The 26,969-nt window shown below is 38.7% G+C and overlaps 2 protein-coding genes across 3 annotated transcripts; both read right to left on the bottom strand.

Moving 5' to 3' along the window:
- Positions 1–456: 456 nt before the first annotated feature.
- On the bottom strand, positions 457–7,543 carry si:dkey-229b18.3 (uncharacterized). The gene is made up of 7 exons (XM_063006536.1): positions 7,094–7,543; positions 5,676–5,749; positions 5,329–5,563; positions 2,761–4,964; positions 2,375–2,575; positions 1,014–1,116; positions 457–852 (listed from the first exon to the last, which is right to left on the bottom strand). The coding sequence occupies exons 1-6, from the start codon at positions 7,401–7,403 to the stop codon at positions 1,015–1,017; spliced, it is 3,126 nt and encodes a 1,041-aa protein (XP_062862606.1). The 5' UTR covers positions 7,404–7,543; the 3' UTR covers positions 457–852; position 1,014.
- A 7,184-nt stretch (positions 7,544–14,727) lies between these two features.
- chaf1b (chromatin assembly factor 1, subunit B) lies at positions 14,728–23,459 on the bottom strand. 2 transcript variants are annotated; one of them, XM_063005996.1, is made up of 14 exons: positions 23,378–23,459; positions 22,081–22,213; positions 21,817–21,949; positions 20,742–20,862; positions 20,548–20,651; positions 20,032–20,128; positions 19,852–19,936; positions 19,595–19,688; positions 19,439–19,508; positions 19,237–19,328; positions 18,973–19,132; positions 17,509–18,018; positions 15,698–15,804; positions 14,728–15,129 (listed from the first exon to the last, which is right to left on the bottom strand). In XM_063005996.1, the coding sequence occupies exons 2-14, from the start codon at positions 22,204–22,206 to the stop codon at positions 14,999–15,001; spliced, it is 1,830 nt and encodes a 609-aa protein (XP_062862066.1). In that variant the 5' UTR covers positions 22,207–22,213; positions 23,378–23,459; the 3' UTR covers positions 14,728–14,998. The 2 variants fall into 2 exon arrangements, with proteins under 2 accessions (XP_062862066.1, XP_062862067.1); XM_063005997.1 differs by having other exon boundaries at positions 15,716–15,804.
- Positions 23,460–26,969: the final 3,510 nt, after the last annotated feature.

Here is a 26,969-nt window from a genome sequence, read left to right as displayed (position 1 = left end):
CAAGCTAAAAATCACTACATTCAAAACTTCATATAACTTTACTGCATTAAATCCTGTGGAAGCTTTGAATAAAAAAGCTCTGAAATTGAAAAGATATCTGATGAACTCCTTAATAACAAATATCCAAAACAGTAATTTACGGAAACTGTCATTGTAAAAAGTCACATTTAGACCTGTTGGGATTCCCTCATTTTAAAATAGATGCAGAGTCTTATTTTAAACAACACTAAAAACCCTGCCCATCCACACAGCTGGAAAAGATGCAAAGAAATGCATTTATACTATTTTACCAACCGTCCCTCTTTACTTGGAGAACAATTCAGTGCCTGTAACCTCCATCTGGAACAAAGAGCAAATCGCAAGCCTCCTCCTCAGCAATCATTCAAGTAGATCCCAGAACCTCTCACCTGACCGCTTCACAAGTATTCTTAGGTTTAAAAACAAAGCTACTTTAAGTGCACTCAAAAGATTATACTATTTATAAAAATAATTATAATAACAATAATAACATAATTGCAGTAATTACAATAGTAGTAATCATCTTAAAGCATTCTACACAATCCTCATTTACAAATATTACCATTATCATTGGGCTCCACCCCCTGAGAGAAACGTCACTGGTTCAAATTTCGCATCTACAGCAACGGCAAAACTTTTTTAAGTTTGGTTATTTAAATAACAATTACAATAATTGTACAGAAGAAATCACACAATGCCAATAACCATAATTACAACTATAGACTGGACTTCATTCTCATGTTACACATTTAAGGTATTTACAGTTTCATATTTCTGGAAATTATAATAAAAAAAAAAAATCCTCCTTCACTGTCTCGTCTCAGTGTTCTCCACCTATAGAATTTTTACAAAATATTAGCAAATTAGGTACTGTTCATAAACCAAAATTTGGTGGTCAAAATTTAATTAAAAAATGTTTGTTAAAACATATTATAATACTAATACAACAGCTACTACTACTACTAATAATAATAATACAAAAACACAATTGTTACCTTAGGAAGCAGCAATACATTGGCGACATTTGTAGAGTTTAGGATTGTGTGTCTTTATGTGATTTCTCACATTGATCTCTCTGAAGAATGTCTTGCTGCACAGCTGTAAGAATGTCAAAGGAAGATTGGAATTAAAAGCACGTTTCTAATCTGTATAAATATCATATCATCTGTATAAGCCGTAAATTTTGGGGTTTTGAGATTCTGACCATCAGAACAAATGTGAGAAGAATGTGACATTTTGAGTTTCCTTGGTAACCTAGGCAAAGGACCACCGTTTTATGTACACCAACTGGTCACAACTAGGTAGACACCTGACCATGAGCTTGTTGGACATCCCATTCCAAAACCACAGGAATTAATACAAAGTTGCCCCCACTTTGTAGATATAACAACCTTGACGATTTGAGGAAAGATGATAAGTTGTTTGTATGGTCAAGTCCTGATGCTTGACTAACAATCGTCATTCCAAGGTTCAGTGGGGTTGAGATCAAAGCTCTGTCTAGGCCACTGGAGTTCCTGACATTCACTGTGCACAGGGGCACAGTCATGCTGAAACACGAGACAGCCTTGGAAAATTATAAACCTGAAAGTATCCACCTGTTAACAACATCTGTGGCTGAAACTGCCAAATGTAACAATTAGGAGGAGTGTTTATAAATTTTTGACAGTGCTTAAAGGCTGTTGTTTGTACAGATGATCTTGGGACCTGTGGTGACTCAGACCTGTGACATTCCTCACTTTCTATCATCACTAAATTCACACTTTTTTGACAAAGTATTCAAATTAAAATCATCATTGTCACAGAAGTTGCAAAAAACTACTACTGAATAAGCATTGCACTGCATGGTGAGGTAATGCTGTAGGGTTGGGAAAGACCTTGCATAATATAAAGAACCACACAGCAAAGTCAATAAAAGTACTCGGTTGCTGAGGTCAACTGGTTTGGATTTTTCAAGAGAATTTTTTACTAGATTATTACTACAATCTAGGGCAGGGCTACATCTGCTTGTGAAAACAGATTCATTTTATTTCATTTACATCAACTGCTTTAACACTGGGCACAAGGCAGAAACACCCTCAGATTAAGACAATCATGTCTGTTTAGATGCCCAACCAGGTTTGAATCTCAGCGGTGGTGGGCTAGCACAATGAACTGCTGTGCTTTATCCTGGTCAGGGTTGGGGTGGGTCTGTTTTTTTCAAAATTGGGCGCAATGCAGTAACACACCCAATATGGAATGCCACTGAGGGTTTAAACCCTGGATACCAGCAGTAGTGGCCTAGCGCTACACAAGCTCCGCCCCACCAACTTAATTTCTTTTAAAATAATGTGCACTGTAAAATAATGTAAGCACTTACCGGACATGGCCAGTGTTTGCCTTCAATGTGCCTGATTCGATGCATGATGAGGCTATCACAGTCCCTATAGGATGCTCTACACTGCAGGCAAGAGTGGACTCCACTGGAGGCCTGGCCCCGGGTGGGCTTAGGCTGGTTGACACAAGCCTGTCGGATGGACTCCATCATGACGGTGCGCCGACTGCTCACAGGGTGCAACTTCTTCAAAAATAAAAACATCAGAACCAGAGTGCAGATTTTAAACAGAGTATGTAGCGAACAGTTCATCACAAGCTTTTTCTAAAAACTCGTGTTGTTATTATGAGATGATAAGCAGAGTTTTATCTTCTTACTAGAACATGATAACAAAACGTTACATTACAAAATACAAAAAATATAGCAATTACCTTGGTCTTTGGTGGCTCTTTTTTAACTTTACAGCTTTTCTTGCCGACTGAAAGCTGTGAAGTACTTCTAATGGCTTTTGAGTGATGAGATATGCTCGTTTTCTCCTCTTCCTTCTTCACACGGAGAAACAATCCTCGAGAAGATGACGTTGACCTGTTTCCAAGTCCAGCCCAGTGAGGGCCATTTAGGCCAGATCCATCCGACGAGAGCCTTGCCTGTATGCGATCTCTTCGGACAGCGGCAGGTGACATGTTGCTGTGGGAGGTGCTACTGTGCGAGACAGAGCGGGTCAAGCAGATGTCCACACTCTCCTCCTCTCTTTTAATTCCTCCAGGTGGTCGGCAGAGCCCAAAAAGAAAACCCTGGTCCAGCAGTTTTACAGGTGGTTTGCTCTGACGTTTACCGAGGTCTGAGACATCACTAGTTAAGAAGGACTGCGTCAGGGGTAAAGGGTCAGCTGGCTCTTCTTTTATAGCTTTGTAAAGCGGATTGTTGTAGTGCTCGTGGTTGGTATTGGAAAGATTCCAACCTCTGGTACCCTGTACATCTGTAGCATTTTCTTCTATTTTCTTTTCATGTGACATGTTCTTTTTGTTCTTTTTGACCTTAGCCATGCAACTTTGCTCTGGTTGAATTCTTACTTTTAAACTATTCTGTCCTTGTTTGGACTTTTCTCGGACAGATTGGTTTTGTCTGATGAGTTTGTGCTTGTCGGTTGTTGTAGATTCCATGTTATAATGCACCTTGCTTTTAGATTCTGTAGTGGTGATTGCTGATGGTCGGCTGACTGGTGGACCAACCTTAGGTGCTGAAACTCTAGCTTTAGAGGAAGCCACAGGTGGCACCTGGCGACGTCGGGTACCACTTGGGGCAGGCTGTGAAATTATGTATTCTGTGGGTTCCTCCTTTGTCTTGAAAGACGTTTTCTTTGGTAAGGCATGAGCTTCTCGTACTGTGACCCTTTCTCTGCCTGCAGGTTGAGGTAGCGGATTGCCTGAACGCCTGGAATGGCTTCTCAACGGACGGTCATTAAAGGACCCTGCATGCAGTGACTGGCTGCGTGTGGTTCTGACACTTAACTGCTCTATTTGCCCGATTGTGTCTAGTTTCCTCTTTGATCTCTTGTCTAAGCCAACCTGAGGTTCTACTTTTATTACTTTATTGAGAAGATCCATTCTGGTCATGTCACAGAGAGAAAGAGATGAGCTGACACCTACAAAGCCTCCCAGATTAGTTGCATAGCTACCTTGACTTTGGGTACGTGGTTTACGTCGGACTGTGAGAGAGTAGTCACTTACTTTAAGTTTCCTGAGCCTTTTCTTTTGCCCCCAACCTGCCCTCTCCTCTGGGCCAGGAACTAGGGACCTCCGCTGCAAGCCAAGAAAACTAAGTAGGCGATATTTCTCCTGAGCACGAGGACTGTGCACTTCATCCTGTGGAACAATGCAGCACATATCCTCCACTTCAGCCTCCTGCTTCACCTTTACTGGTGTAACCTGTGTCGCAGAGTTATCGGACTTTACCCTATAGGGCCGGTGAAAAGAAGAGGACTTTCTCTTCCTCTTGGTAGCGAGGTCAATTTTGGGCAGGAGTCTACGAAGGGCAAGTGCAGCTCCTGGGGAGGAACGGAGCAGCCTGCGGGATGGAGAGGACGACCGAGTGGCAGTGGACGGACTCGAGGAAATGACTGATGAAGACGGCCGAGGGGATAGTTTCCTTTTGCTGGATGGAGATTTGAAGTCCATAAGTTTCATCCGCCGTGTTGGGCTGCAGGGAAATCCATTATCTTCTGCCTGGGGACTGAAGAGGACCTGGCTTTGACACTGAGTGGGTCCTGTTTGGGCAGACCAACCTTCTTGGTCAGATTCATCTGTGCCTTCTACCATGTGGGCTCTGTTCTGCAAAGAAACCCCAAACCGGCCCTTCTCCCTCTTTCTTTTAGACCCCACTGTCCTGTCTAAAGAGAAGCTGTTCATGAAGGAGGAACCAGACATTGCAGAGGATGCTTCAACGGGTGTCGACAGTTTGGCAGATTGCAGGCCAGCCTCTTGCTCACTCTGGAGAGCAGAACAGGCCTCCAGGGCAGGCCACATGCGAAGGTGGCGAGCCATTGCAGCTACTTCCATCAGAGTACCCAAGTTCAGTGTCAATGTGGAAGTATAGGAAAATTCAAGCAAAGCAAGCAAACTTTCCTCACTAAAACCTAAAAAAAAGCCCAAATAATACATAGTTAGTAAATTATGTTCCAACACCTACAGGTAAAGTTTACACATACTTTTAAAGGACATGTTTGTCATGTCAGGCTCAGACATGATTAATGATTAGAGCACATACTCCTTAGAGCACAAACTCCTTTTGGCTGCTTCAGTAAGGCATCACCACAGCGGCACAGTTTTACGCCGGATGCCCTTCTCGACACTCTCCTATTGAGAAATGTGTCTGTTCCGTACACGCCCCCATCCCAAATTGCTAGATTCACATCTGTAAGAAAATCCCAACGGCCACCTTATGCTAAGAGGAACTTTGTAAGCTCAGCCTAAACGAGAAGTTGTTTACAAAATGCTTACCCGTAAGGTCAACATGCGGCTGAGGTTCTGCAGCAGAGTCCATCTCGGTAAATAATTCCTGGAAATATTCACTTACAGCTGCCAACACAGCCTTGTGCGCAACAAACGAGTGTCCGTTGCCCGTTTTAAGTGTGATGTCACAAAACAGCCCAGTTTCTCGTTGACTGTTCAGCTTGCTTAGAACTTTATGGCTATGTGATTTCACCATCTTGGAGACATTTCTTACTTCTGAGCACTAAAAGTAAAGGGGAAGAGGAAGACAGATGGACAGACACAGACATTGAGGAACGTCCAAAGATGTCAACAAGACCAAGGTAAGTAGTACAAAACAAAAGATGGTTTCTTACATCTACTTTTTTATTCCACATCAGCTGGCATTCATCACAGCTCAGAACAAAGTCTCTCACCTGAAAATACATTCCTGAAAAAGGACAAATTGATAACATCACAAAAAGGACAACAGTTTTATGCCAACAACATAGTGTCATTTGCAGTAATTTAAAAGATTCTAGATTGTTACAATATCACTATGCCTCTCTGGCATAAATTAATCTAATAAACAAAACATTATATACTTAAGCAAGTCTGTGTTTTTGCTATGCCTTTTAATTCTTTTGCAATATATTATTTTGCCAAAAAATATGATAGTAGTCATATGCATAAACCTACGAGCACTTGGAGCACTCAAAAATCCCAACACTTGCCACAAAATTCAGAAACATACAATTTGTGAGCTCATGTGGCATAATGTTAACCAGAATATTGTCTTACACCTCTTTTACTAATCCTGCAATCACACTAGCTAGTTACAAGTTCTCATATTACTTGCAGTGTGATACCTGTTGACATCCATTGTTATGCTTTTTTTTTAAAATCTGATTAATGCTAAAATATACACTGTCTAGTGTAAAAATAAATATATGCAACTCTATTACTTCTATTTTAAATTTTTTTAGGTTGTGTAATCAACCCCAGAAACAGATGCATCCACAATTAAACATTTAAAAAAACTTTAAAGTTTCAGTAATCGGACAAGAGTTTTCCTATAGCAATAAATCCCTTGCACTAGCATAAGAGGGCTGAAACTTTCACACACCCCCTTGGACTGCAATACAATAATTGGGTATGGTTAGACTGGAAGATATATTGTGGGGAAAATGTAAAATAGCCACCAAGAACACTGCATTATTATTATTTATTTGTTTGCTATGATAAACATTTCCAGGATCACTACTTGAAAGCACACCCCAGACCCTAACTCACCCATGCTCATAAACTGCTTTTATATCTACACAGGAAAAGTGTGGAAATTGGTCATTGCTCAAACACTAGCATAAAGGATGCGTTTCAAATTGAAAGTTTCTTTAACTTTTTAAATATGTGCAATACCTGCTGTAAAAATACTGTTTATATTTTTGTAATTTTTTATATATTCCCACTTTCTACTTTTTAATATATATATGTACATATGTGTAAACACTTTGTATTTTTATATTCTTGAAAGCTGCTGTAACACTGCAAATTTCCCCCCATGGGATAATAAAAGGCTATCTTATCTTATCTCATCTTATCTCATCTTATCTCATCTTATCTCATCTTATCTCATCTTGGCTGGAAAAGTTAAAACTATTGCATGTGGTACACTAGGGATGTGTTGAATATTAAGATGAATAACACCATGGGGGACGGGGTTACTACATCACTGAGTCTCTTACAAGTTCTTAAAAATCCTGCTTCTATATTCAATTTGGAAACTAACTCATACCTTCCCACCAGTAGTGCTCGGCGACCAGGCGGTACGTGTCCTCCAGGGTGTGGTGAGGCGCCCCGGGTGTCTTGACGTGAAAAGCCTGGATGAGTTGGAGCCGCTTGTCCTCGGCCAGCACCTCGCGGTACTGCACCTGACCTTTCTCTAACTTTTTACGGTACAAAGAGCCGCAAATGGTCTCGAAGAAGGGCGACGAAGAGGCGTAGGAGGAAGAGGAGGCGCCGTTGAGGTAGCCGGAGAAGTGCTGATGTAGCTCCGTGTGGCACAAGCGTGTCTCATCGCCTGCGTGTGAGCTCTCATCGGCCATTTCTCCTGGTTTAGGTCTGGTTTTAAAACGAAACTAGGTCTAGATCCGTTTCCGTGTTGTGTACGCGTGTAAACAGGTCAACATCAGGACGATCAACAATGTCTCAGATCCTGGGATGAAATCAAGGATGCTGAAATGTCACTTCACAAACTTTTGACAGGATCGGATAGAGCCAGGGCTAAAGCTGATCACAGGTGGCATCGGTCGTGATTATATGGAGCTTGTAATAGGTAAATGATGTCGTGTTAAAGCTGCTGAATTGTTTGTAAATGAATCCAGAGCATCAGAGCAGGAGCGGGTTGTGAAAAGGGAAATCCATCCATGTGTGGTTCAGGATGCGCATCACAACGCCATGGCGTCCACAATTACATGCGCACTGCTCACATTCAAGTTGCAATGTGTATCAGGTTATCAGGTAGAAATATAATTCGATGTGATAAAGCTGCTGATTAAAGAGAAGTAAATACACATAAACATTTAGGCAGTATTTAATTCTGTAAGGTATATATGATGGATGAATGAGTCAAACACCTAACCCAACAACTCTGCACCTGAATTTGCATCAATATTGTGGAGAGACTCCCAGCACAAACCCTCTACTGATCTTATTTACTTCATCTTATTCCAATGATACTACAGCAGCAGCATGTGTTTTTTAACTTTCTGATAATTTCTGACACATCAGACTGATAAAACAAATCCAAAACTTAAATGAGCTTCACTTGAGACATCAAACTTGCAAATCGTGTTATTAAAATGTTCCAGTTGTCACAGGATCGTCCTATTCTTCTATTAACTCACACATAAAATATTGCACCAGAGCAGAACTCCCAGCTGAATCCAGGATCTATAAGGATCTATAAGGATCTGTGAAGATCTATGAGGATCTGAGGCTTGTAGTTACAGATGCGTGCGCACATGCAGCGCGTCTCGTGCTAACTTGTGCTTTCTTTAACTCGGTAGCAACATGCTGCGCCTCTCCATCGCCCAGCATCGCCGATCCAAAACACCTACGAGTCCCTCACCCACAGCGGAGCGCTAAATTCCAGAAACGGCATTACCCACCGGCGCCCATCCAGTTAAACCAGCTCTGTGTGTGTCCACTTCGCCGAAAGTCCAGTCACAAGTCCGAATAATTCGATTTTTTTTTTAAAACTCGTCACCTTCTGCTAGATACCGTCTGTCAACCTAACTTCTTCTCGACGCCCAACAACTCGCCCCGCCTCTCACCGACGCCTATTAGTAGATTCTTTAAAGAGCCTCTATTACGAGCGCTCTGATTGGTCCGAGAGGCTGTCAATCAAGTGCGCTCTGTACCCCCCCCCCCCCCCCCCCCCACCGCACACACTCCTCTCTAGATCAAGATAGGTTGTTGACGTCAGAGCTGCCTCAACGAGTGAGCCCGGTTAAGTTCATCATTATGGAAATGAGAAACAAGGTGGCGTTCACTTAGCTGCCTTTCAGTGTTTTGCTTCTGGTTTTACTTCTTAATTAAACCACTTAAGAATCGGATCGACATTGCACACGATGTACATTTCTTAAACATTATTAATTGTCAAAAGGTCACGTACATTTTTTGCAACTACACATTAAAGTATAAAACAGCAGCTGAATCAGTGGTCACAAACACTGGGTTAATGTCCTGTCTGCATTTCATTTGTTCACTTCTCAGCTGACTAGTTAAATTAAATATAAAGTCTAGTATCCTCTGACCGACCTGCTGTGTGGAACACTGTTAACCCCTTGGCTGTCCAGCCTATTTTTGTGCATTTTCCGCCTAAATGACATACCTAGTTTCTAAGGCTTTTCATTCAGAAAATTTATAAGATAACACAGAATTTATACTTTAATGTTATTTAAAAACCCTTTAAAGTATCAGAAAAAACAGCTAAATGCCATGATGATATTTAACCATGCTCAAATGATGATAAAAAAACCCCAAAATATAGGCGCTTTTTACAATATTTTTTAATTCCAAAGTTTCAGTGAGTGTAAGTAGGAATGCAGGTCTGCAATGCCATTACCAACACTTTATTTCTGTGGCAAATGTTGTTTACTATCACCATCCCAAATTTTAAGCTTCTAACTAATTCTGATCTGGAGTTATTGAGGTTGGAGTAAATCATACAGTGCTTGTTCATGTTCCCTCTAAGGTTATCTATGTGATAATCAAAGTGTGGTACAAATACCTGTAATAAACCTCTGGATGCTTAAAATAAATGCTTGTTTGTCATTTATATATAAAAGTAGTATTTATTTAGTTCATTATATTTTCATCTGCTGCTTTATCCTTCAACAGAGTCGCTGTAGGTCAAGTTCCACCGGGTAACATGGGGGGCATGGGGGGCATGGCAGGAATACTCTAGCTCCAATTCATCACAACTTCAGCCACCCACCCCTCAAACACAGCCAATCTTGTCTGGATCAACAATTGCTAGCATACAAGACAGCTGCACCACTGGATCATGCTATTTGTTTAATAAAGATTTCTGCTATGCAGACACCAAATTTCACTACAATTACACATCATGCATGCAAATATCAATAATAAAAAATAAAATCTAGTATTAATTCATGGCTGAAGGAAACTGACGCCAGGAAGAATGATGCCAGCTTTGATGGCTCCTGCATGGTATATAAGAACAAAAAGGATTTTTTAATGTGACATCTAAAGTTAACAGACTGCTGTGTTTGTGCTAGCAATCACTTACAATGTTGGTGGTACAGTACAGTTTATTGAAGTTTGAGGTGTACTCTTGACAGGACAGAGGAAGTACCAAAATGTGCTAAAAAGACTAATTACTGTAAAAAAAAGTGTGTTCTTGTGTAAGGGGAAATACAGGTAGGTGATTCTTGAAAGTTTTTGGTTTAATCAGGGGTGGTATTTGGAATTACTGCTCTGCATCAACAATCTTATTGCAGAAAAAATCTTTAACGTTTAGTTTGACCTTTTTAGTTTGAAAGGTTTGACCTTCTCTTTAATCCCCAAGTCTAGTCATCACTGTTTGAAACTGTATGGAACACTAATGTTACTAATAACACACAATATCTACATCAACCAACAATCCTCTCCTATCAATGTTTTTACATCTTGTCGATGCATCTTCAGTATTTGTTTAGCACTTAATACTAAAAGATACTGAGAGATTGTACAAATTATTTACATCTTGTTATTGGTTGAAAACTATATTGGTTTTTAATCTTCTCTAAATATTTTACTAAAGAAAAGACAAATACAATTTAACTTACCTACATTATTTTTAAGTGGGCATTGATAAACATAGTTCTTAAACTGTTAGACCATTCACTCACACAGCTTTTCGCAAAGAGGTGAAACTCGATACAGAAGTCTGCTGCTCACCTCCTCACCCGCTCACATCACATTACACTCATCCTGCAACATCTTAACTGTCTTCCTGTAAAATCGCATACAATTCAAAATTCTTCTCACTTACAAAGCTCTTCATAACCTTGCTCCTTTCTTGCCTGATATAATTCCTCTTTACAAACTAGTTTGTACTCTCAAGTCTTCCTCTGCTGGACTACTGACTATCCATCATCTAACCTACATCGGTATGGTGATCATGCAGCCCCGGTTCTGGACTGCTTTGCTTGGGGGGGGCAGTAAAACCTAATGAGGGGGCATGTTGATAGTCATGTTTTTGAAGCCAGAAATATATTCAAGGCTTGATTTGTGCATGAATGATGACAGCCAAGCTATTGATACTGGCTTAAAGTGATGTATGAGGTAAAGAAATAAAAATGCATGTTTTCGAACTTAAACTTAAAACCCAATGATTAAAAAATACATGTTGATTATGTAAATGGAGAAAAAAGATTATCTAATTGTATTTCATTTTAATACGCCCCCTTAATTAAATTGCCATTACTAATAGAACAACTCTATTTCTTGAAAGGCTTTAATACAAATTTAAGTCAAAGCTGACAAATGTACCTACACACAGACTGAGAATATTCAAACGTGGAAATAGGAATGAGTGAGAATATTTATATTATTGGGAAATTAAAATATAAAGAAAACAAAAGAATACTAATTCTGTAAAAAAAAAGTGTTTACCAGTATACCTGCCTCTCGCTCACACTAACAGAACATATACTGCCGAACTGAACTGTTTGGGGCAGTCTGCCGATTTTTATATGACTCAAAGAGCCAATCAGGAATAAGCAAGGAAATATCTTCACACTGTAAAACAAAATGCATTTTTGTGATTGGTTCAGAGATAATTTTAAAAATAGCCGTTGCTTGCATTGTGCTTGGGGGGGCAAAGACACAATTTGGGGGGGCAATGCCCCCCTCAGCCCCCCCCTAGCGCCGGCCCTGTGATCATGCCTTCTCTAGGCTGGCTCACAGACTCTGGAGCTCTCTCCTCTTTGTCCAATCCTATCTGCATATTTAAATCTAAACTTAAAACCTATCTCTTCTCTCTAAACCTACAATTGTTCTCAACCTTAAATCAGACCTCTACCAAGTCTTGTTTCTGCCTGTCTTCATTGTTCTGTGTTTGGAAATTTTAAGCGTCATTTATTGACAAGTGCTATATAAATATTATTAACCTAGTTCATAAACAGAGCCTTTTGTTAATGCTCCTTTTGCGAGTAATTATGATACCATCACCCTTTACGTTCACTTTTTACCTGTGTAAATTCTTGATCATTCAGAGATGGCCTGGCTTAGTTGTACCGATTCATCCCAAAAGTTTCCAGCAGGGTTAAAGTCTGGACCCTCTGCAGGCCACTGGATTACTCCTCACTGGAACTAAGTGGTCTGGCCCAAACCCTAAAATAACTTTAACCATTAATCATTATTAGTTAAACCTGAGCAACAGACAAATCATTTAATCTTTTCTTACATAAGTAAATGTGCCACTAATTTAATATTCTATGCAGGCAGCTTTGCCACACCTCTCTATGAAAATAAGCATCAATCAAAATATTCAATACACAAACCCCATTAACAGTTTGGGTGTTAAAAATTCAATAAAAAAAATTTGATTTGATAGTTCTCTTAAATCTTGGTTAACTGATATGAGTAGAAAGAAAGATTTAAAATGTTTTCACTGATTAAATTTGTATTTTTTGTATTGTATTTCAGAACTTGAAGCCTGCAACACACTCCAAAAAAGTTGTGACTTACGCATGTTTAACACCATATTTACCTTTACTATTAATGAGACTTTACTCTAGTGGATTTCTGTTGCTCAATGCTCAGCTTGGTCATTACTAAAATACTAACACATGGATGCATCCATAACCAAATACTGTTGTCTCAATGATTATGCCATCGGTTGCTATGATGTCAATAATGCCAGATTACATTGGCAATTAGATGGACAGACTCTCATTCACTTCATTATTTCTGTGTTGCCAAAGCCTAATATTGAACATTTGAACACCAATATTCAGCTTTAGAATGTATTTAATTATTATTATTCTCAAACACCTGACCAGGGAATTGAACCCAAGCCCTCCTTGCTGAGGTGACAGCACTACCCACTGCGCTGATGTGCTGCCTAGAATTACTGTAGATACAGTTGTGTTCAAAATAATAGCAGTGTGTTTAAAAAAGTGAATAAAGCTCAGAATTCTTATAATAGCTTTTATTTTCATACACACAAATGCATTGACAACACTGCACATTCTTTTCCAAATCAAAACATGAATTAAAATTGATCAAATGTGTTATTACTTTACAGAAAGTGAAGAAAAGGGAATATTAGGCTGTTCAAAAAAATAGCAGTGTCTGCATTTTTCTTTACAAACTCAAACATTTACTGTTTAAACTGAAAAATGCTTCAATATTTAGCTTTACTGTAAACCACTAAACTAATAATCAGTTGTATAACCATTGTTTCTGAGAATTGCTTCACATCTGTTTCATGGAGTCAACCAACTTCTGGCACCTGTGAACAGGTATTCCAGTCCAGGACGATTGGACCACATTCCACAATCCCTCTGCATTTCTTGGTTTTGCCTCAGACACAGCATTTTTTATGTCACCCCACAAGTTTTCTATTGGTTTAAGGTCCGGAGATTGGGCTGGCCAGTCCATAACATTAATCTTGTTGGTCTGAAACCAAGATGTTGCATGCTTACTGGTGTGTTTGGGGTCATTGTCTTGTTGAAACATCCATTTCAAGGGCATTTCCTCTTTGGCATGAGGCAACATGACCTCTTCAAGTATTTGGATGTATTCAAACTGATCCATGATCCCTGGTCTGCGATAAATAGGCCCGACACCATAGTATGAGAAACATCCCCATATCATGATGCTTGCGCCACCATGCTTCACTGTCTTCAGTGTACTGTGGCTTGAATTCAGTGTTCGGCGGTCGTTGAATGACAAACTGTCTGCGGCCACTAGACCCAAAAAGAACAATCTTGCTTTCATCAGTCCACAAAATGTTGTGCCATTTCTCTTTAGGCCAGTGAATGTGTTCTTTGGCAAATTGTAACCTCTTCAGCACATGTCGTTTTTGCAACAATGGGACTTTGCGGGGGCTTCTTGCCCATAGCTTGGCTTCACACAGGCATCTTCTAACTGTCACAGTACTCACAGGTAACTTTAGACCTTCTTTGATCTCCCTGGAGCTGATCATTGGCTGAGTCTTTGCCATTTTGGCTATTCTTCAATCCATCCGAATGGTAGTTTTCCCATTTTCTTCCACGTCTTTCTGGTTTTGGTTGCCATTTTAAAGCATTTGAATCATTTTAGCTGAGCAGCTTATAATTTTCTGCACTTTTTTATGTTTTTCCCTCTCCAATCGACTTTTTAATCAAAGTACGCTGTTCTTCTGAACAATGTCTGGAACGACCCATTTCACTCTGTTTTTTAGAGAGAAATGCACCATAACCAGCATGTACAACATCTGCTGCTTTTATACTTTAATAAGGGCCACCTGTTTGACACCCATTTTTTCACAGAATGAATGACCTCACTAATTGAACTTTACACTGCTATTATTTTGAACACACCCCTTTTAGTTACTTATTCAATTACACAGAATCAGCAGCATGCATGTCATGATGGTTGGGTCTGTTGGTTTTTTATTACTCTACTACATCTACTAGTAAGTTTTTTTTGCCATGTATAAATATAATTTCTACCAAAAACAGTGACTGATCTGGTTAGTGATGTTGGACTGCTATTATTTTGAACACAACTGTATGTGATTAATACAGTTTATAATATTTGTACAGGTTTTGGTGCACCTGAATACAGTATGCAGTACAGAAATTGCCCGAATGGCTTTTTGTAATTAATCTAATAACAACAAAAAATAAGAGGTTTTAAACAAGGTAAAAGTTTTATATATATATTTTTTGTATTCAATAAGACACTGTTCAATGAAGTCAACAAAAACAACCAATTACACCATTTTGCAAAATTCATTTAAACATTACTGAAGAATACAAGGTATAAATACATCATTAATCCTGCCGGTCATTAGAATGCTGCTTAGATTCTGTACTAAGACCAAGCCATCACGTTTAACTAAATGAACACCAGGAAGCTTTATATACAAAACGTTTTGAGGAGCTTAGCATGAGGAGCTCTGGTTCCCGTTACATGCTAATTATGCATCCATAATTGACTCTGCTGAGGCCTCAGTGCTGTTGTTGCTACTTTCACTTGGAGCTCCATCTGTCTTGGGGCGCTTGGATTCAGGTGGCTTGCACACTGGGTCATTTGGAGGAGATGGCCTCTCTGAAATGAAGAAAAAATCATTTGCACACTTAGTACCTCATACAACAAACATTAAAGAGCAACAACTTCACAAACAAGCACTCGGTGGCTCAGCGGTCTATTGTGCTAGCCCAACACTGCTGAGATCCGGGTTCAAATCTCAGCCATGCAATCAGCCAGGCATCTACACAGACGTGATTGGCTATGTCTGAGATAGGGATTCTTGGGGGTGGATCGCGAGTCAAAAAAAAGGGTCACAGAAAAAAAATAAGTAATTAACTGATTAACAAGTACATAAAAACAAAATAACTTGTACACAAATGCCCCCTTGTGGAGGCTTTGTTACATCTTGTAAACCACAGTGGGACCAGATTGCCACTATTTTATTAAGTATTTTTCGTTTAGTGTTTTGCTGCATGGTTTGTGTTGCCTAGGTCACAGTAAAAATCATGGATAAGATGTGGGTCGCTTGAAAAAAAGCCTTGTGCCCAGTGTTTCCTGGAGAACCCGAGACCACTGCAGCCCTGACCAAGATAAAGCGGATGATGAAACTTCATACCATAATCATTATGTACGAGTTAACACTTACTAGGTTTAGTTTTCATACCATGTTTAGCTTTTTCTGTGGACGAGGGAGTAACAAAGGTCTTGGCGGAAGCTGGAGTTCTGGAGATAACTGGCGTCAGAGAAATTCGCCTGTGTTCAATGAAAAGAAGAAACAGCATTTGTATTTCAGAGTGATACTAATGCAAACATCGTTTGTTGAGATTGATTCAACTCATGAAATAAGAAGACTTAATACTTACTACAATGGAAAACACAGTGAATTAAAAAAGTATTTAGACCTCTTAACTTTTTGCATGCTTTGTGTTGTAAATTTGATTTTAAATGGATATAAATGAGATTTTAACCATCGCCACTCATAATGAGTTTGTTTGCGATCTAGATAAGATCTTTTTTAAAGATGTTCCTGTATTTGTCTGCATTTAAATGCCCATTATTCTTATCAGTCTCCCCATTTCTGCAGTTGAGACGCCCTATAGCATGCTGCCACCACCATGTATTAGCAAAGGGGCACACACTGCACATCACCTGGCTGTTTGGTCTCATCAGACCAAAGAATATATTTAAACAATAATTAAACTCCAAACGAGCAGTTGTGTCTTTTGCTCAACAGTGGATTCTGTATTGCCCCTCTGCCATAAAAGCCTGATTCGTGGACTGCTACAGAGATAGCAGTCTATCTAACGGTTCTCTCATCTCTCCATAGTGTGTTCATTGTCTTCTTTATCTTCCTGACCAAGGCCCTTCTTGCCAAGATACTTAAAATGAATCCCAATTTGACCAGATTGCCAACTCTAGGAAGGTTGTGCCAAGCTGCTTCTATTTTGAAAGCAATGTAAACTTTGGGCCACTAAGGACCCATGTGAGTGTCTTTCCACACAATGGCTAATCAGGTCAGATTTCAAAAGTTAAACTCAACTTGAGATCTAGACAGACATCAAGAATCAAAGAACAATTTCAAATGATTTCAACATTTGGAGTGCCACAGCAAAAGGGACTAAATACTTTTGTAGAGATTTTAGTTTTTAATTTTTTCATCAAATTCGAAAAGCATTTTTGTACATAATTATGGGCAATTTTATTCATTCAAAATTAAATCCACAGCACAATGTGTGCAAAGTCTCAGTGGGATCTACATACATTCTGATTACACTGTATAAAAGTGTTTATTTACTGGTCTTCCAAACAAGATGGATTAAAGAAATTCACAAACACATGAGACTGGCCTAAAATACAGGGCAAAGTAAAGAGGAATTGTTTACAGACAAACACAGAAAGTGGAACTGTGTATAATTCCTACCAACAGTATGACAGCACCTGGCAACTTGTACTATATTCACTATATTCAATAATCAAACTGGTGGTGCCATGTTAACCAGATATCACAGTGTTGGCACACTGACACCAGTAAACCAACTATTCTTGCCTTTTACTGAATGTTGACTTTCATAGATTTTGTTTTTAAACACCAACAATCATCATATAATCAGTACAATCTCCCCCATTCTTAACGCCTTATTAAAAACAATTGTATTCTACAAACATTTGTGAATTGTTTATACTTGTTAGTTATTTCTTCTTCACTCCACACTTTACTTTTAAAGATCTATACAACTTCAGTAACAGGCTAGTAATGACGCAATACTGATCTCCGTGTGATCCTGCCCCACACAGGTGAAAAGAAGCGGTTGCCAACTGCACGACTGTTGGAGGGGGCGTGTTTGGTATGACTGACATCAATCAAATGTAAGGTTTTGTACTAGATTTAGTTTAAAATAAAATAAAAACATTAATCTGCTGCTCACAAAACAGTTCACATCTAAGTAGCTCTCTTACCTGGGAGTGGGTCCCTTAGGTGTTGTTGCATTTTTGGCATTGACTGGTGTAAGCGGGGTGCTTGGGGCAGTGAGAGGTCCCAAGCTATGCAGTGGAGTGGTAGGGGCAGATTTGGGTACACTAGGACTGCTTGTAGGAGGTGCAGTGGGTGTTGCTGGGGATTTGGGGGTGCTTGGTTTGCTCCAACCCTCCAGTGTGTTGAGGGTAATGCGTCTAGGCTTAGAGTTGGCTTTCAGGCCTTGTGGTGTCTTCTTATCTTCAGGCATAGCAGAGGAAGCTTCTTTCTCCTTCTCCTGTGTGACGGGTGAAGGGGTGGGCCGGGGAACAGGCGAGGCCGTTCGGCCACTGCCTGGTGTTCTCTTGTTCTTTTTCTCACCAGCATTGACCGGGGTGATCATTTCTAGTTGTGGTCGCTCTTTTAGTGGTGTGCCCAGCTCTAGCTCCTCAAAGGAAACAAATGAGCAATAGCCATCAGTGGAGGACACAGCAAGGAAAGAGCCATCACGAGACCTGAGAACAAAAAGAACATCAAATGAAATTACTGCAAGTCTACAGTAAGATGCTAAGATGATAAAAAGGTTCTGACAACTCCTCCTGCCTAAAGACGGCAACCTAATGACAGTCTTCTGCCTGTTAACTCATACAATGTGGTCTTTTCTTGTAGGGTCCTTTATCTTTTTTTGGTCCAGATTTTATTTTTTAGTAAACAGACTGGTCCTGTATCCTAACTGTTGAGCTACTTCTACCCACACTTACATGTGTAACTGAACACAATTTAAGCAATTGAAAGTTAAGGGCCTTGTTCAGGTCCAACAGTGGCAACTTTTTCAATGGCGGGGAGGCGCTTGAACCAGCAACCCTCAGATTACTAGCCTTACCCTAACCACTGATATACAACTTCCCTACATGAACCTATGCATCAATCTATTTTAGGTGAGCTTGAGCTCAGAGGAGGGGTAGCATTTTTTCAAGGCCTAAAGAAATTTGTTGCAATGTTGGTGCTTGAACCAGCAACTTTCTGATCACTAGTCCAGTTCCTTAACCACTAAGCTACCACTGCTCTGTTATTCGCAGGGGTCCACTAATGGCTTTTGGCCTTGTGTTTAAGTCAGCAATCCATTTGTAATATTATGCACGTTAGACAGAAAAATGCCTAAAATCATTGTTGGATGATACAGGTCCTGATACCAACCTTACTCTTAAAGAACTAGACCCTTCCTGGGTGCTTCTTCTGTAACCTAACATGCTTTGTGTCTGTTTTAACATTTTACAACATGCCTAGTTAACAGCTCATTCAAACTTATTGGAGGCATACATTTCAGAACCACCATATACTTATATCAATTTATTAAAGCCAAACATTAAATATCTTGTCTTTGTACTGTTTTTGTTTAAATACAGGTCAAAATGGATTATAATCTGCTTTTCTATCGATAATGGAGATTTAAAATAAAATATGTTTACCAGCTGAGGTCACTCAGGGTATGGTAGTGTATATTGGACACATAACCAAACGGCAGCGTCTGCTGGGTGTCGTAAAAGAAGATTGAGTCTTCAGATGCCACAGCAAACACCAGACGGTAGGGCAACTGAAATGTGTTGGGCAGCGGTTGCTCTGATCCATCTTCAATACCAATAGAAATGGAGAGAGGAGAAATTAATCACCAATAGAAAAGAAATAGTATAATAACTACAGTAAAAGTGATGGTATAATACAATGGGACTCACCCTCTCCCTTCTTGGTTCTAAGCTCAAAGTAGACAGGGCAGCAGCGTACAGCTAGTGTGGCTTTAGCAGGGCAAGGCAGGTGGGCTATTGGTCTGATATAACAAGACAAACACATGAACACATTTAAAGAGCCAAAACATAAATACAAACATTGTCTGGAACATGGCAGAAAAAATATCAAGCCATTCTAAAAATGGACAACCTTTTGAAACTTTTCCGAGAGAAGACATAGGTGGTGTTTGTGACGTTTTCTCCCGTCTCCACACACCCAGCTAAAGATAAACACAAAGCTGATTATTAAAACCAACCAGGACCAAAACATGCCATTTCCTCTTATCATAGAACAGGATAAGCATACCAGGTGCCAGCAAAAACGAGCCGTCTGGTGTGAAGGAGAGGCGTCTGAAAAACGAGCGCATGCTGTCGTCGTGGAACATTCTGTAGTTCTTCACCTGAGAGATGCAGGGTGGATAATTTCACAAAAAATGTATTATAATGTGTTTTTACATTACACAGTATTTTCACATTTCATTTCTAGGTTTTACCACTGTTTTATCAGCAATCGCTGGATGGATGCAGATAGAATAACAACAACAATTTTACCGACATACTGACCTCTCCCTCTCCAGCAGAGCCCGATGTCATCTTGCTCACGCTGTAGGCCCTTTTCTTTGTGTGCACACTATACACACGCATAACCCTGGAAAAGCGAAGGAGGGAAAGGAGGCGTGAAGAGTGTAACTACCCAAACAAGATAACAGCACCTTAGCAAAGACTTATACACACACACTTTACCTGTCACAGCTAAGAGTGCTGATGTACTGGCCGAGTGGGTCCCAGGCTACACCCTGCACGTAGCTCTTATGATCATTAAAGATGTATATCTTCTGACCTGCATGAAATGCACATGACAGAAAATTAAAGGTGAGACAAGTTTTGTGACTTTTTTCATAAACCACCTTATTCTGGACAGGGTTGCAGCAGGTCTGGCAGCAGGGCTTCCGCCACACCCCAACCAAACATAGCCAATCATTTAATATAAAAAACAATTATGACTAGACATTTAAGTGCTTTATACCCCCATGACACACATTTAGTTTTACTGCTTTCTTTGTTGTATGATTTGATGTCTTGTGTATTTCTGTTTTCCATTTATCACTAATTATCCCCATTCTGATGAACTTTTTCAAAAGGACAATATTAAATAATTTGGTTAAGCAGGCGGCAGCAGATTTAAAATTGGGAACTGCAAATGACACTTTGGGAAATAAAAGGGTGAAAAATCCATAGTAAAATGGCTTCACTTCATACCCTTTTGAACATCCCACATGATGGCAGTGTTGTCCACTGAACCAGAAACTAGGAACTTTCCATCACTTGTCCAGGAGATGTCATACACGTCCTCAATGTGTCCCCTGTAACACACAAACATCAGGTGTTCTTTTAAGTTATAAAATAACTGGAGTTTACAAATAGAAATGATAGAAATATGACGGAAAGATTACCTGAGAGTCTTCACTACAATCCAGCTTTCCTTGTTATGCTGATTATCTTCATCCTCCTGAAACACTGGGGTCTGTTCAGGCTCTTTACTGTCATTTACTTTCCACAGTAAAATTGCTGCATCTGAATTAATAAAGAAATTCTATTTATTATATACACCAAACTGTTCACTTTTGTATTACTAATAAAATGAATATTTACTTTTAGCCTTTGGTTAACTTAACAAAGAATGGAGAAGAGTTCATATTCTACAGTACCAGATCCTTATGGTTACATTTACAATTTTACAAGCCCTGTTTAAAAATGATAATATTTCGTTAAATTATCATGTTTTCCCAGAATTACAGGGTGCAATGCAGTAATTTACCCCAGACAGGATGGCAATCCCCCTCAGACATAGTCAATCATTTCTGTGTGTAAACACTTGACCAGTCAATAGCAATTGGCTGTAATAATCAACCCCTGGATCCCAGTGGTAGTGGGCTAACGTTATGCCACCCGAACGCCCCTGTTTAAATATGACATTAACTACATTAACTAAACTTCGACACGAACTCTAACAGGTCATGTTCCAGAATGGACCCACAAGCACAAAAAAATCAAAGATTTAGCCACAAGGTTTATGGAAATTAACACCCTGGGAATGTCTGAGAAGAGCTGTATACATGTATACATATATTCCAAGCTACAGCTGATTAGTACAGGGCTTTTCTTAGGCCATAACCCAAAACTGCCAGAGTGGAACTGCAAAACTAACATAAAATTTATATAAATGGTGATCTAACCGTATCAGACATAAACTAAAGTAGCCCAAACGGGAATCTTGCCAGACTGAATGTGATTATTCTTTTAAATATAAATAGAAATATCTTTCAGATTAACATAACACATATGTTTCAGCACTGCTATAGGAAAACAAACCCCAGATAGAATAGCCTTTAGTCACATGTGCCGTGATCGGATTAGCCAGACCGACTGCTTTACATGAAATCTGATGTTAAAAAAAAATTAGAAATGTATAAGGGTATGAGATTTCTAAGTGCAGGGGGAGAAAATAAAAAAATAAAAAACACTTACCATCACCACCCGAGGCGAGTATCTCTGAGGTTGGGGAAAAGCGAACCACATTTACTGCCTTAGTGTGGCGAGCCAAGTTTGACAGAAACTCAACTACAGCCTTTCCGTCTGGTCCTGTATCCACACGCCACATCTGTACAAGACAGAACAAAGGACATAAGAAGAGACTGTTCCCTGCTAATAAGCAGTTAAACCAAACAAAGTTGCTCCTTCAAGATTTCCCAATTCAGAAATCATTTAAGCATGCCAGGAAAGCTTACTCACGCGCACAGTGGTGTCCACTCCAGCGGTGGCCAAACGGTTTATCCTGGCCTCAGCATTCTGTTGGAAATCCATACTGTAAACTGGCTCCTTGTTGTGCCAGGCAATCTCACAGGTTACCACCTTCATCTTAAATCTAATTCACAAACAAAAAAAATAAAAAGAAGGCAAAAGATGAAGACTATAATGAAGGGAAGGCAATAGTTATTGTGCAACTTACAATTGCGTGTGTGTGTATATATATTGTATATATAAGTAAAAAAAAAAAATACTTAACAAGCAAAACTTCAGACCCTACATTCAACACTTTAAAGGAGCTCTATGGGAGCTATAGTTACACTGCCTCAGCACATGACCTTTTGAGCTTGTTCTCTGTTTTTTTTTTTTTTTTTTTTTTTTTTTAATATAAAGAGTGTCCATTAAGTTTTTTCGTACCTTCCTGGCCAAGGCTCTGCTTGACCGGAGAACTTAGTCATTCGGATTGAGTGATGAAACGTATCTCTACAACAAACTTGTGTCCAGATGAACTGATTCAACTTTGTGGATTTGTGTACCTGGATTATTGAGCATGCATCAAGAGAAATTGTTTTATAGTTTTGCCACAATATGATCGTCACTTTGACTTGGCTTCAGTCCTAACAAAGTGTAAATATTGGGCTCTTATAGACCCAGAGTTCAGACACAAACCAGACAGGGCTTCAGCAAAGGTTCTGAATACTTGTTTTAATGACTTCTATCTAAAACATGTTTTCAGTTCATGGTTATGGCTGATGGGTAAATATTGCAATTATATTTAATCAAAATCAGATCCACAACAAAAAGCACATAAAGTCTGAGGGGGTGTGAATACTTTCTAATCCACCGTGTTTGTGTCCTTACATCTGCAGAAATACAATCAGAATAATGCACATCACACATTTAAAAACCAATAAAGAGATATAATTTTCTGCATTATTATTAAAGCATAAAGTATAAAGAGTATATTAATAATATTACATTATAAACAACATTATAAACAAAAACAAGGAATAAGAAGTAAACCAAACATCCTTCCCAACAGTATTAAAACACACAGCAGGTTATATACACACAACAGATAGTACAAGGAGCCATTATACAGATTTATGTAATTTTTAATGATTTACATGCTGATTATTACAGAAATAAAACAGAAGCTTAAACACAGTAACAGTCGGTATAAATATGAGATGTACAGCTCATGCTACAGTTATATTAGTGAGTAAACACACAGGTAACACACATAACCGTTCATCTTAAACTAGTAAATAACTGAACTTACCTGAGAGTTTACCAAAATAAATAAAAATACTGATTTAGCTGCTTCTGAACGTCCCGCTTTCTTCTCCTCTTTCCTTTTCCCGCGCTTCTTTTACATTTAGCACTTCCGGTTTTGCAAGGTTGCCAGATTGGGATCCTAAACTATAGTGTGATGTATTTTGTGTACAAGAACTTTAACTATGGAGAGGAATCAGTGACAAATTGAAATGTTTTGTAATTTGTCACTGATTCTTCTCCATAGGAATCTATTTCTCTTCTTATTTTAACGTCATGTTTTACACTTTGGTTTTCCCTATTATTCCCTATACCATGCATTCATTTGTTGCCTCTGACATGAATAAAGTGGTTAATAAAAATACAAAAACTAATTGTAATTTTAATATTCTGATTATTGTGCTAGTTGTGCTTTACCCATAATATTTTTTTTACTGCAAACCTATGATGTGCCCAATTAGACACAAGCTAGAGAACATATAAAGTTATATGAGATAACTATAAATTAAAATATTAAACCAACTGATCCATACAAACCTGAATGCTATTTTACATTTGTAATATTTTCTTTTAGAAAAGATAATAAAGTACAACAATCATACAACAAATTTACTTAGTAATAATAATAATAATTAATAATTAATAGTAATAAGTACATCAAATTATTAAGCTTTTCTTATTATTCTTCTGGTAATTATTATTATTAATAATATTATTATTATAATGAAAGGGTGGCACGGTGGCTAAGTGGGTCCTTTCTGTGCTGAGTTTACATGTTCTCCCCGTGTCAGCGTGGGTTTCCTCCGGGTGCTCCGGTTTCCTCCCACAGTCCACAAACATGCCACCAGGCTAATTGGAAACACTGAATTGTTCTATAGATACCTAGCCGCTAGATGCACAAACCAGTGCATTGTAGTGCCGGTCCCAAGCCCAGGATAAAATAGGGAGGGTCGTGTCAGGAAGGGCATCCGGCGTAAAAATTGTGCCAAATCAATGCGGATCATGATCCGCCGAGAGCCGACACCGCAACCGAACGGGACAAAGGCCGAGGAAGAAGAGGAAGATTATTATAATGAAAGTTTTACAACAAGTCAAGACAACAACCGCACAGACAGGGTTGGACCAACACTTTCTGTTAGCCAGTAAGGGCAATAGTAATGTATTAGTAACAGTAAATACAATGTATTTATTTATTTTTCATTTATTTTTTCAATATTATTGATGTTTTTAATATTATTAATGTTTGTTTTTTTAAAGAACAGCTAAAAATCTTAATCTTAATATCAGTTTCCATTATGTAAAACGTCTCAAAATATTAAGATATGTTTTATGAATGAACAACATGCCCATTTTCGATTAAAGCTTTAATTGTGTAATTTATTCTTATTTGGCAACCTCGCCAACATCAAGCTTCAACAACGTTATGGAGTCGTTTACATTTCCTACCGTGCAGGGGTGCACAGCTGCTAATAAACTCATTTACCAAACTAATACAAAGCTTTCCAGCTGTATTTTATGTAAGTTTGGGTTAAATAAGAATAATTTCATACAATAAGTATAGTAATTACTTCTAAAAATGAATCTAATCGCGCAGTTAAAAAGGCTGTGACCCCCCCACAAAATAGTTTGTCCAAAGTGAAAGCGCCGAGAAGACCAGAAACTAGAAACAGAGAGAAACTCCACAGAGACTCTAAAGTAACCTGAGCCATTTTATTATTACCTTTTTTATAATGACTTTTTTCGTGCTGGGTCTAGAGCTGAATCTGGAGCTTGTCCTGGAAATACTGGCTACAGGGTAAATTACAAGACAAGACAAGACAAGACAAGACAAGACAAGACAAGACAGGGCATCCAGTGCAATGCAAACACTCAAGGTGGATTCAGAAAGTATTCACACCCACTGACTTCTCACACACTGTGTGTTGGGGATGAAATCTGTCATCAACTAATTATTATTTTTTTATGTAATATGTCGAATGTTATTTATGACCAATTTGTATCTAAGAATTGGGCAGATGAGATTAATGTGCTAATGTACTGGGGGTTTTTTTAGGAAACAAAAATGAAGGTAATATTTCAGTCATAGAAATGCAACAAGTAAACAGCACAGTTTACCACCTTTATTGAACAAAATGCAAATCCTAAGCTCAGTGAGCAGTACACTGCATCTGTTTCATTTTGCCATAGCTCAGGTGTGTGATTTTACTGTACGTAAACTTGTGTTACATTTACATGTTCGTGCAAAACCAAACCATAGTTATTAACAATTACACTCGTGTGTCCACAGCGGGCTGAACTTCTTATGTCCTTTTTCTGTCTTGTTCAGATGTGGCGTGTGGACACAGGACCAGACGGAAAGGCTGTAGTTCAGTTTCTGTCAAACCTAGCATGCCACACTAAGGCAGTAAATGTATTTCGCTTTTCCCCAACCTCAGAACTATTGGCCTCAGGTGGTGAGCTACACCTTATTTTCTCCTCCTGCACTTAGAAATCTCATACCCTTCACATTTCTTGAACTTGAAGTTAGCAATAACAAAGCCCACCCAATTAAAGGGAAGATTGTTTGGTCAGTTTTACTATCATTTGAAATCTGGCTCTCATTACATTACTACTTCCTTGACAGTTTCCATCTAACATTGTTGCAAAATTGCTCTTGGCAATTACAGAATTAATTATCTTTTTGCAGCATTGTGGGTCAATTTCTTAAAAAATGTCTTCAATTTCCCATGCTTTTCAATATTCCTTCATGGAACACAATTTTTTGCAGGTTTGCAAGTGGAATTTTTCTCCACTCTTGCTTGATGCTTCAGAAAGTCAGACGCACTTTTTAGTTCTGACTGCCCATTTGTAAGCAGGTACCATGTATGTATTAATGCTGGACAGCTCTTTTTATAATTGTGAGGCCCAACCTGCCTCGTTATAGTGAAAATAGTTAAAGGGTAAAGATATTTTTTTTTTAAATAGATTTCTTTGAGCACATACCACCGGATTGTCCTTTCATACATTTGTTAATCTATAGCAGTGACTACCAATGTGTCACCATTCAAAATCAAACTGTAGTTTTAGGTAAAGTTAAATGTTTTGAAAACCAACAAGCCAGACAAATTAAGTGTTGTGTCAGTTTTTCCTTCCAACTCAAACACATGCATACAAGCTGCTTAGAGCCCCTGAATACTGCAACAAACAAAACGGACAATTTGTCAGTCTTGCTGTTTGGTAAGATTTCCCTTTCACAACCTTCATCTATTTACAGAGACTAGTAAACAGCAAACAACTATTTTTAACTAAAAATATACTTAATAGTAGCTCACTGAATTTAAAACTTAAAATACAAAAATATTTAGTCAAATATTAAAAATATATATTATTACAAAAAACTGGAAAGGGTTGTGAATTGATTAACGTAACAATTTTGGGGGAAAAAACATTAACAGCGATGCATCAATTACAATATGGCAAAAAGAGAAAATAAATATTAAACAGTAAACAAAATTAATGCTGAGTTTAAAGAAGCGAAATTAAAGAGGAAAAAATCAAAGACGCAAGGGATATTAGAAATAATTAGAAATAATGCAGTCAGAGTCAAGATCTGGTCAATC

Source organism: Trichomycterus rosablanca, chromosome 12 (genome assembly GCF_030014385.1).
Source record: "Trichomycterus rosablanca isolate fTriRos1 chromosome 12, fTriRos1.hap1, whole genome shotgun sequence".
NCBI lineage: Eukaryota > Metazoa > Chordata > Actinopteri > Siluriformes > Trichomycteridae > Trichomycterus > Trichomycterus rosablanca.
This window is presented reverse-complemented; position numbering and strand designations above follow the sequence as displayed.